This window comes from Rhinolophus ferrumequinum, chromosome 20, assembly GCF_004115265.2.
Source record: "Rhinolophus ferrumequinum isolate MPI-CBG mRhiFer1 chromosome 20, mRhiFer1_v1.p, whole genome shotgun sequence".
Taxonomy (NCBI): domain Eukaryota; kingdom Metazoa; phylum Chordata; class Mammalia; order Chiroptera; family Rhinolophidae; genus Rhinolophus; species Rhinolophus ferrumequinum.
Genome location: NC_046303.1, coordinates 10,301,369 through 10,311,260, shown reverse-complemented (window position 1 = coordinate 10,311,260; position 9,892 = coordinate 10,301,369). Strand labels below are relative to the sequence as shown.

General features: G+C 45.7%; 1 protein-coding gene across 1 annotated transcript; it reads left to right on the top strand.

Annotated features, from left to right (window-relative positions):
- The first annotated feature begins 1,197 nt into the window (after nt 1-1,197).
- Nucleotides 1,198-8,586, top strand: LOC117012089 (uncharacterized). The gene is made up of 3 exons (XM_033087996.1): nt 1,198-1,780; nt 2,431-2,571; nt 8,134-8,586. Exons 1-3 carry the CDS (start codon nt 1,198-1,200, stop codon nt 8,418-8,420), a joined length of 1,011 nt encoding a protein of 336 aa, XP_032943887.1. The 3' UTR covers nt 8,421-8,586.
- The last annotated feature ends 1,306 nt before the right edge of the window (nt 8,587-9,892 follow it).

Genomic DNA, 9,892 nt, shown 5'->3' with positions numbered 1-9,892 from the left:
TTTTGTGCTGTATAAACACCCTCACCTCAGACCTAATCTCCTGCAAATCACTGAACTGTTCAGCATAATGCCCTTGGGATCCATCTAAGTTGTTCTGTGTTTAAATACTTCATTTTTTCTATTGCTGAATTGTATTCCACAGTCTGGATTTGCCAGTTTGTTTAACCATTTACACAGCACACATTGAAGGACATTCGTCTTTTTTTTTTTCTTTGAAAAACCATGAAGAAGAAATACCATCAATGGTGAACATTTATTGGGTACTTAATAAATAGTGCCAAGTTTAAGAATTTTATGGAACTCAATCTCCAGGCCCATTCATCCTCCCCTCCCTGGAGGTGGAGGGAGGGACTGAAAACTCCAACCCTCTAATGACACGTTTGTTCTTTCTGGTGAGGAGCCTCCATCCATTCTGAAGCTATCTAGGGGGACCTCTGAGTCACCTCATTAGCAAAATCTCTTGTAGTTGAAAGGGGCTTTTTATGAATAACAAAAAACACTTTTATCACTCAGGAAATAACTAAGGTTTTAGTGGCTCTGTGCCAAAAACCAGAAACAAAATGTATAAACGTTTTTATACCACAGGCCATGGATCTCTATAAAAAAAGATAATAGAATCTAAAAGATACTGGCACGGTACTAAGTCCCATTCAGTAATTAATAATTAGTTCAGTACATTACTCTAAAAGTAAAAATGCTGAACAGAGAGGCAATAAAGCATTTACTTGGGATTAAAGAATTGCATTGGGAAGCCCAGACTCTGACAGATCCAAATAGTGTCCCGAATACAGGATAAAGGCAAGGGGTTTTTTTGTTTTGTTTTTTGTTTTTCGTTTTTATGAGAAAATGAAGGGAATAATTCCATGCATAGAAGAAAGGAATTTCTATTGGTGTTAACAAACTGAGTTACTCTTTAGCTCAATGTGACTGGTTACAGGTTCTGTCTTCAGATAATGAGTCCATTAACATACATCCTTACAGCCAGGATGTCGGCTTTCCTGTTGGCCGCCTTACAAACAATTGTTTGCCAGACAATCTTGGTTTGGCCAAGTCTGAAGGTCTGGCCCGGTTCACTAAGTTCAGACTTTCAAGGAGCAAGACAGGCAAGGCAGTCCGTCTGGAAGGGCTGCTGTGGCTCCATTTTAAAATGGCTTCATTGATGTCAACTTTTACAAGTCCATTATCCTTTCATGTGAAATGGGTTTCCTGGGTGTGTGGGGGGAGCAGGGTGGGGGTGGAGGGGTGGGTGAGGGATGGGTTGGAGCGGGGGCTGTCAGCTTTGCAGGCTTGCATTTGAGATCTTCTGTTCCAAAAGCAGGAGTGGCTTCATCTTTTCAGACAACTGGTAGAATTGAGCCAAGAGGTAAGATTATTTTTTGCTCTGATCGTCTTTCCCGGTGTTACTGTAATGTTGGATTTCCTTCATTACATAATGAAGTGGAGGGGACAGTCGGCACAGCGAGGGGAACGGGGGACTGTCCAGTCCTCCGGAAGAGCCAACACCAGGGCGTCTACGCGCACGAAGGAGTTCCAGAAGGGAGGACTAAGGCTGCACCCCCTGACCGGACGCACAGCACTGCTCCACGCCTCCGGGTGGAAGCCCACGAGGGCTTCTTCCGGGGCTTCCTGGCGGGGCCGCGGGCCAGGGCCGCACACAGGACGCACGCGCGGGCGAAGCGTGCGGGGCGGTGCCTGCTCAACGCGCAGCACGTGCCGCCCTGTGGCGCGTATAAAGGCGGGCGCAGCGCCACAGCCGCCATGGACGCTCCGGGTTGCCGAGGTGAGCCTAGCAGCAGGCCGGTGGGCCCCCGCAGAGGGGCCCAGTCGTAGACTTCAAACTACTTCAGACTAGGTCGGTGTGACAAATTTGAAGCAGGGGTGGTGCGGGTTGGCGGGTGGGCTGGAACTCACTGGTTTGAGGGTATTTGCGGGGTGGGGGGTAGGGGCAGGTGAGGCAGGTGAGGCTTGGGTAAGGTGACCCTGAGCCCGGGGGCCTCCTGGACTGACGAGAGCCCGGGCCTGGGGAAGGTGCTGGCCCCACACGCTGGAGGGCACAGGACAAGGACACGGTAGGCCCGGCCTGAGCCACCGCCCTCGGGTGCAGCACCTGGTGTGTGAGGCCTGGCACTGAATTGCGCCTGCGCCTCCAAAGCCTCACTCTTGCCTGGGGGCGGCTGCGCAGGAAGCCTAGACTCGCTTGTCACAAGGTGACGCGGCCTTTGGGCACCACTGCCCGGGTCCTGAATGCGATGCTGCCCTTTGTGTCACTAATGCCAGGTGAGGCCCTGATGCCAGGTGAGCAGGAGGACAAGGTAAGGAACCTGACACCCAGGCCTGGAGCTGTGAAGCGGCTCTGAGGTGACGTCTCCACGCTCACATTTTTGGCCGAGTGTGACGGTCCTTTCCTGAACGTCAACATCCGTTTTTCAGCCTGGACGATGACCTCTTCAGAAAACAATCTTGACAGCAATAACGGCCGACCCTTTGTGGTGCACACCGTGGCCCAGCAGCCTTACCCAAGCTTCTGGTACCAGAATCCTGCCTATAATCCGTTCTGCGTTCCCGGCGCAGGTAAGGACTCTGCAAAGAGGTTCAGTGGGATTATGGACCCTCCCTGAAACCTGTGCTTGAGGGTTTTCTGATGCTTCGCCATGACCTCCCCTTCCTCACCCTGTCCTGACACAAAGGGCATTGTGGCAGCTCAGGGGGCAGTGGGGCAAGTTCACAGTACTAGGAAAAACTGGAATCGAGCTCTATGCCGGGTACTCTGCTAAATACTAGGAATGAGTCTCTCGGTCCACCTCTCAGCCCCGCGAGCTGTCCTTGTTTGACAGATAAGGGAACTGAGGCCGGGAGAGTCAGTGACTTGTTCAGGGCCCCAGTAGTCAAACCAGAACCTCCTTACGTTCTGAGACCAGTGTGGTTGGCAGAGGTACGTCAGAGCTCCTTGTCCAAATATCACAGGAGTATCGGTTGTTGCCCACACCGTGAAGAATCAAAGGTCAGCAAGTTGATTAGTATGTAAGCAGGGCTTATTAGTGATATGTCCTCAGGGAAGGGAATGGGAGAGAGGCATAGGCTCCCAGTATTAGTGATAGGTTCTCAGGGAAGAGAACAGGCCTAGCCGAGGCTGGCAAGAGGGCCCTGTCCCAAGGACTTAGCGTTTGCTGGGTGGGGTGAGGGAGTTACAAATTGATTTGTCAGGAAAGGTCATCTTCCACAGGAAGGCGTGACCCCCTAAGCTGGGTGGAGGTCTACTGACTCAGATCCTTATCTTGCTCCAGACCACGTGTCATATGCTGTAAAAATGGACACATGGCTTGAGGCAGTTAATGCTGTGGATGAGCTTTTTTTGTAGGCACTATGGACCCCCTCCCATCTCTCAATTGACAGGTCAGAACTGAATGTTTGGCAGGTAGATACCTGGGATTTCTTTCAGCACAGTGGTACAATGGGAAGGGGCTGGAGGCAGGGGCCGAGGCCTGCAGGGGTGATTCTCTTATCTCCAGTAGCAAAGAATGATAAACTTACTCTCGTGTCCCCTACTGGAGAGAAATTGTGTGTACATTACTTTTTACCAAGTAGAAAGCTACGTGTGATAAAGGAGTGCTTTTGAGTTCATTAGTCATTGGTCCCGGCCTAGGTAGTTGAAATCTACCTAGAGGGGCAGTGTATCATGTTCACCTTATGTCAGTGGAGCTATTGGTTGAAGCCATGTCAAAGGTGCAGTCCGAGCAAGAAGGAATTCTGCCAGTACATGGCCTACGGACTTGAACTGTCTCCAGTGTGAGTGCCTCTGGCAGATTTTGGACTTGCACCTACCCATGAGCCAATTCCTTAAATTTTTTTCTGTATGTAAAGGTTCTGTTGGATCAATTCTCTGAAGCCCACTAACTAATACAGATGTTGAAAGACTATTTTGAAATGGTGCAGAGGAACAAATTGTGTGAGGAAAACTTTGTACCAGTTGCCTATTTGTAGGTTCTCTATTTTGTTCCAGTGATCTATTTGTAATTTTATCCTTAAATGTTAGCCTTCAGCTGTGAGCCTGCTGGACCCAGTGCATTCTGTTTTGGAAGGTTATTATTGATTCAAGTTCTTTGGTAGATATAGACCTATTGAGATAGTCAAATTCTACTTGTGTGAACTTTGGTAAATGTCGTCCGTCAAGGAATTAGTCCCTTTTGTCTACATTATTAAAATTGTGTGAATAGAGTTTATAGTATTTTTAATGCTCATGGGATTGGCAGTTATATTTTCAAATTCATTTTTTTTTTTTAAAGATTTTATTGGGGAAGGAGAAAAGGACTTTATTGGGGAATAGTGTGTATTTTTCCAGGATTTTTCCAAGTTGTTGTCCCTTCAATCTTAGTTGTGGAGGGTGCCGTTCAGCTTCAAGTTGTTGTCCTTTCAGTCTTAGTTGTGGAGGGCGCAGCTCAGCTCCAGGTCCAGTTGCTATTGCTAGTTGTAGGGGGCGCAGCCCACCATCCCTTGTGGGAAATTGAACCCGCAACCTTGTGGTTGAGAGCCCACTGGCCCATGTGGGAATCGAACTGGCAGCCTTCGTTCGGAGTTAGGAGCACGGAGCTCCAACCGCTTGAGCCACCAGGCCGGCCCTCAAATTCATTTCTGATATTAGTAATTTGGCTTTTTTTTTTTTTTACTTAGCCTGGCTAGAGGCTTATCAGCTGGCTCTTTTCAGTGAACCAGCTTTTGGTATTGGTTTCTCTATTCCTGTTTTCAACTTCAATGATTCTGCTCCAATTTTTGTTTTCTTTTTACTTTGGATTTAATTTACATTTCTCTTGAGATGTCTTCATTTACGCATGTGTTTAGTGTATTTTAATCTGAAAGTTTTTCGGAATTTTCTAGGTCTTACTGTTTTTTGCATTAATTCGGCGGTGTTCTAAGAGCAAACCTTATATAAGGTATTTTTTAGTTTGTAAAAGTATATTTTATGGCACACAATGTGGTCTGTCTGGGTGATGGTTCCTGTGAATGTGACAAGGTGTATTTTTCCGTTGAAGTCTGTAGATGTCAGTTATATTTAATAGTTTGATGGTGCTGTTGAACTCACCTGTCTTCGTATAATTTTTTTCTTTTACTTCCTGCCTCTGTCCATTTGTAACAAGGATGCTAAAGTCTCCAACTATAATAGTGAGTTAATCTATTTCTCCCTGCAGTTCTGTCACTTTTGGCCTCATTGTAGTTTGACCCTCTGTTAAGGGCATACACATTAGGGTTAATGACTCAGTGAAGAATGACCCTGTAGATAAGGCTGTTCTTTATCCCCGTCACTTATACACCTCTCACTTGATTACTGTCAGCATGGTACATCTTTCTCCATTCACTTTTATTAGCTGTCTTTAAAGTGAGTTTTTTGTAGACAATGTGATTTTTGTCTTAGTAGGTCTTGTAATGCTTTCTTGATTGCCAGGCATTATGTGCTGGATAAAAGGAACTGCTTTAAATAGGCCTTTAGTAATGTGGTAAGTTATTGGGGGTGGGGAAGGGATCATAGTTTTATGGTTGTGAAAGGACTATCATTAGGTGTGTCTTTTATTGTGTCTTTGGACTGAACTATACATAAGCTTTACCTTCCTATTGAGATGGGAGAGGTGTGGTCTGGAGATAGGTATTTCCCTTCCCACAGGTCAGTTTAGATTGCTTCTCCTAAGGGCCCATCTTGAATGCTGTCATGTCACAGTGGTTCCTTTTTCCCCTCTCCCTTTGGGAAGTACAAGGTTTTTTTCTCCTAAATGTACTTTGAGAAACTGAGCTACTTCAGGTGAAACTTAACACATGGTTCCTCCACCCTGCCTCAAAGTTCTAAATTGTCCCGCTGAGTCTGAAGTTGTCAACTGTTCAGGTTTTCGTACCTCATTACTAGTTCCCAGGGAGTTTCCCCCCACACACACTTTCTCCCACCTTCTCCCCCACCTCCCCATCCCAGGGAGTTTTTATGTCTTGGGTTTGTGCCCCTGTAAGTTGTGATAGTTGTACTGGGGGTCGCAGTTTGCCCTGTAACCTCACTATGATGGATCTAAAAAAAATTTGTTTTTCACATCAGCTTTTTACTTTGTTAGACTTTGAAGCTTCTTACGTATCCGGAATCGGGAATTCTACCACAATATGCAGTGCTGTACACTTGAAATTAGGGCTGAATTTATATTCCTGTAAATGGGTGGGTTTTAAATATTAAATTCTCTTTGCCTCAGTTTCCTCTTTTGTATAAGATCAGTTAGGCTTTTTCCCACTGGCTAACAGCTCCTCATTTGCTCCACCACTCAGACCCTGGCAACCACCGTTGTGTTCTTTTACTATGAGTGCATCTTTTCTAGATTTTACATATAAATGAGATCATACAACATTTTTTTCTCTGTTCACCTGATTTCTCTTAGCAAAATGCTTTCAAGCTCCATTTGTTGTCACAAATGGCAGGATTTCCTTTTATAAAAAAATGAATTAGGTTTTGGTAGCAGTTGGAAGGGAGTGGGGAAGGAGGATGTCCCAGAAAAGGGAAGAGGAGTTGCTGTAGTGGAGGAACCCACATATAGCTAGAGGCTGTGGTGTTAGTGGGAGAGAATGAGACGATACAGTGAGAAACCAGATAATGAGGGCCTTTATGCCATCTTAAGGAATGTGGTCATTGTTCCCCATTTCCTGACAGGCTGTGATAAGCCATTCACATACTGTAACTGGAGTGAGCGAATCAAAGTGGGTCAGAACGACCCAGGACTTTTTACGGGTTACAGAAGAGGGAAGGCATTAAAAGGAATAGACTGATAGCTTTGAGTGATTAGTGAGAGGACACAAGTCTTAATTATGCCTGTTTCTGTTATGGGTGACTGGATAGTGATTCTGTGGTGGTTTCTAGTGGCAGGGACCTGTTATTGTGATATTTTGTTGTACTTAACACAGTCTGATGCGTATGGTCAGACTTTTTTTTTGTATTTCCAAGACTTTTTTGGGGAACAGTGGTTTTCCCAGGACCCATCAGCTCCAAGTCAAGTTGTCCTTTCAATCTTAGTTGTGCAGGGCGCAGCTCAGGTCCAAGTCCAGTTTCTGTTGTTCAATCTCATCCCTTGTGGGAGGCAACCTTGTGGTTGAGAGCACCTGCTCCAACCAACTGAGCCATCTGGGTACCCGGGAGCTCAGTGGCAGCTCTGTTGTCTTCATTCTAGTTGTGGAGGGCGCAGCTCTCTGGCACTTGTGGGAATTGAACTGGCAACCCTGTTGCCCAGAGCTCACGCTCTAACCAACTGAGCCACCCATCCTCCCCTGTGGTCAGACTTTTGAAGTTACCTATCTCTATAGTTACATTAACTTCATCCTGTTGGCTTTTAACCTCTTAAAGACAATATTGAACTCAGCTGAGACTGCTCATTTCTTTCAATAAGGGAAAACCCAAATGCTTGTATAAATAATATAATGCCAAGTATGAGAGGCACTTTGGTACATTCCTCAATAGTGAAATTGGAATTGAATATTGAGTAAATTGACTCAGGATCACTGATTTGAACATTACTGTTGCTTCGTTTATAATTTAAACTTCATTTGCCAGTTGTATAAATCTGTCTTGCAAAATCAAATGCCTTTACCAAGGATGTATTTATTAGAAAAATGTCTGGCGTTACACCATTGCAGTGATTACCCCTGACGAGTGGAAATGGGGAGAAATGTTTGTGTGTGTGTGTGTAACTAGTGATGAATAAGTAGTTTTTGAAAGACTTTGAAACCCAAAGAACTTTTGTTCCCCTACACTTTGTAAGTCATGATGTGAATTATTCTTTCTGAAGCTGTGAAAACCTGGAGTTATGCCTATGTATGCTGGGTCTATTTTTTTTTTTTTTTTGCTTGGGTCTCTTTCAGAGTCATTAAGAGTGACACTCATAATGTGCTGGCTGACTGTGGCCTTGGAACTGACCAGTCAGAACAGATGCCTATTCTAGTGCCAAGGTTCTGGGGCCCTGCAATTTCAGTCATTGCCCCTTGATTTGTGGAGTCCCGGGATATCCAGGGAACAGCTGGGCGTGTTAGTTACCACCTCCATGGTGTGCCGTACAGGTGTGTGCTGGCTGAATGTTGTGACTGGTTGCAGGAGACAAAATGACCACCATATTTTCTTCCTAGGGTCCAGAAATGGAAGCCTGTATTTCCCATGTTCAGTGGTGCCCAGTGAGTATCCCAGCTTCCTCGTACCTCAATCCCCGTTGCCCACTACACTTAACCGCAGACCAGGATTCCCTATGTGTTATCATCCAGCACAGTTCTGGCACTACAGTGGCTATGCAAGAAAAATGAAAACACAAGAGACTCAAACTGAACTTCAGCAGGAACAGCACAATGGGATTTCACAGAATTCATGTGAAAGTCTGGGTGTGCCCAATAACCCTCAGGAGGGTGAAGATCTTATATAAAGGTGAACAAATCGCTGTCGGGTCAAAGCAGTGTCAGGATGTAAGACATGATGAGATGTTAAAGTCAGGGTTAACCATGGAGACGGATAAAGAAAAGAAGGGACATGTAGCTGTTCCCCAAATCCTGCCACCTCCAGATGAAGTGAAAGACGGAGTTGAGATCCATAATACTCTTGTATCCATCTTCTGGAGATGTCACCACATGTCACGAAAGGCCACTGTGCATCAGCATGGAAGCAGTCAAGGACCTGAGCCTACAATCTAGATCCCAGAAGACCCTTGTTGGGGAAAGAAAGCCAGACAACAGTAGGGGGAGCCATGGCTTCCCTGAGAAAGTAGATGAAGAGGAAGTGGGAGAGCAGAACAGATACTCCCAGGGGGCCGTTCCCTCAGCTGCCTGGTTGGCCCAGTTTGAGAAAGTTGATGAAGCCATCCAGTGTGATAGGAGCTGGTGGCAGGATACAGAACTGGAGAGGTGCCCTGAATCATCAACAGAAGGTAGTAGAAAAGGAACGAGGGAAATGGCAGTGCAGTGTACGGAGCTGGATGAAGAGGAAGTGGGAGAGCAGAACAGCTACCCCAGGGGTCCATTCCCTCACCTGCCTGGTTGGCTCAGCATGACAGAGTTGATGAAGTCATCCAGTGTGATATGAGCTGGTGGCAGGATGCAGAGCTGGAGAGGTTCGTTGAGCAAGTGCCCTTCGTGAGCGAAGAGCTGTCGCCAGATTGCACAACACAGGAATCAAGGGAAAAATTGAGGAATAGGAAATTAAAGACAGGTGACCACGTCCAGAGCTTATTCTTAAATCAAAAGAGTGTAGTTGAAGAAAAATGCCCTCTTGTACATTGCGCTTCCTGATGATTCAGACGAGTGTAATTTGGAAGAAGAGTATGAGGTGGAATGGCTCTTTGAAGAAGATGGTAGTACGAGTTCTAAAGAAAAGATTTATCGTGAGGCATGCAGGGCAACTCGGTTGTCACATGGCCCTCGCTATCCTGATCTTGTCTGGCCCACAATAAATAAGAATGACAATAGCAAGTATGCTGAATATGAGAATATCCCTTTGCTTTGCATGATGCAGAGAAGCGAAGGCCATGAAATCTTGTATAGCAAGCTGCGAACGGAACACAGTGCCAAGCAGGAAGGAGAGTCTCAGGAATCATTGGAATGTAAGTGACTAATGGCTCATCTTATCTGTCTAGTGGTTTTATTTTGGGTCCTGGATGCAAATCAACCAGTATCAGTATTCATTTTGAAAGTGTTTTCTCATTTAAGTTGTAGGTGCCCAATTTGTAGGATTTGCAAAGAGCATCCCAAGTTAGTTGAGACAAAGTCTTAATAGATGATAGAGTTGGGCTGAGATAGTCAAAAGGGGAGAGGGTCATAGATCTAACATGCCTTATGGGCAGTGAAAATTGGCAACATTCTAACTGGGTAGTAGGCATATCTATAGACCCTAGGTTACAGGTAG

Excerpts from the sequence above, each read along its gene's own strand:
- LOC117012089 (XM_033087996.1), top strand. The coding sequence starts at position 1,198 with ATGGGTTTCCTGGGTGTGTGGGGGGAGCAGGGTGGGGGTGGAGGGGTG. Across the intron at positions 1,781-2,430 it reads GGACGCTCCGGGTTGCCGAG|CCTGGACGATGACCTCTTCA; the intron begins GTGAGCCTAGCA and ends TCCGTTTTTCAG. Across the intron at positions 2,572-8,133 it reads GTTCTGCGTTCCCGGCGCAG|GGTCCAGAAATGGAAGCCTG; the intron begins GTAAGGACTCTG and ends TTTTCTTCCTAG.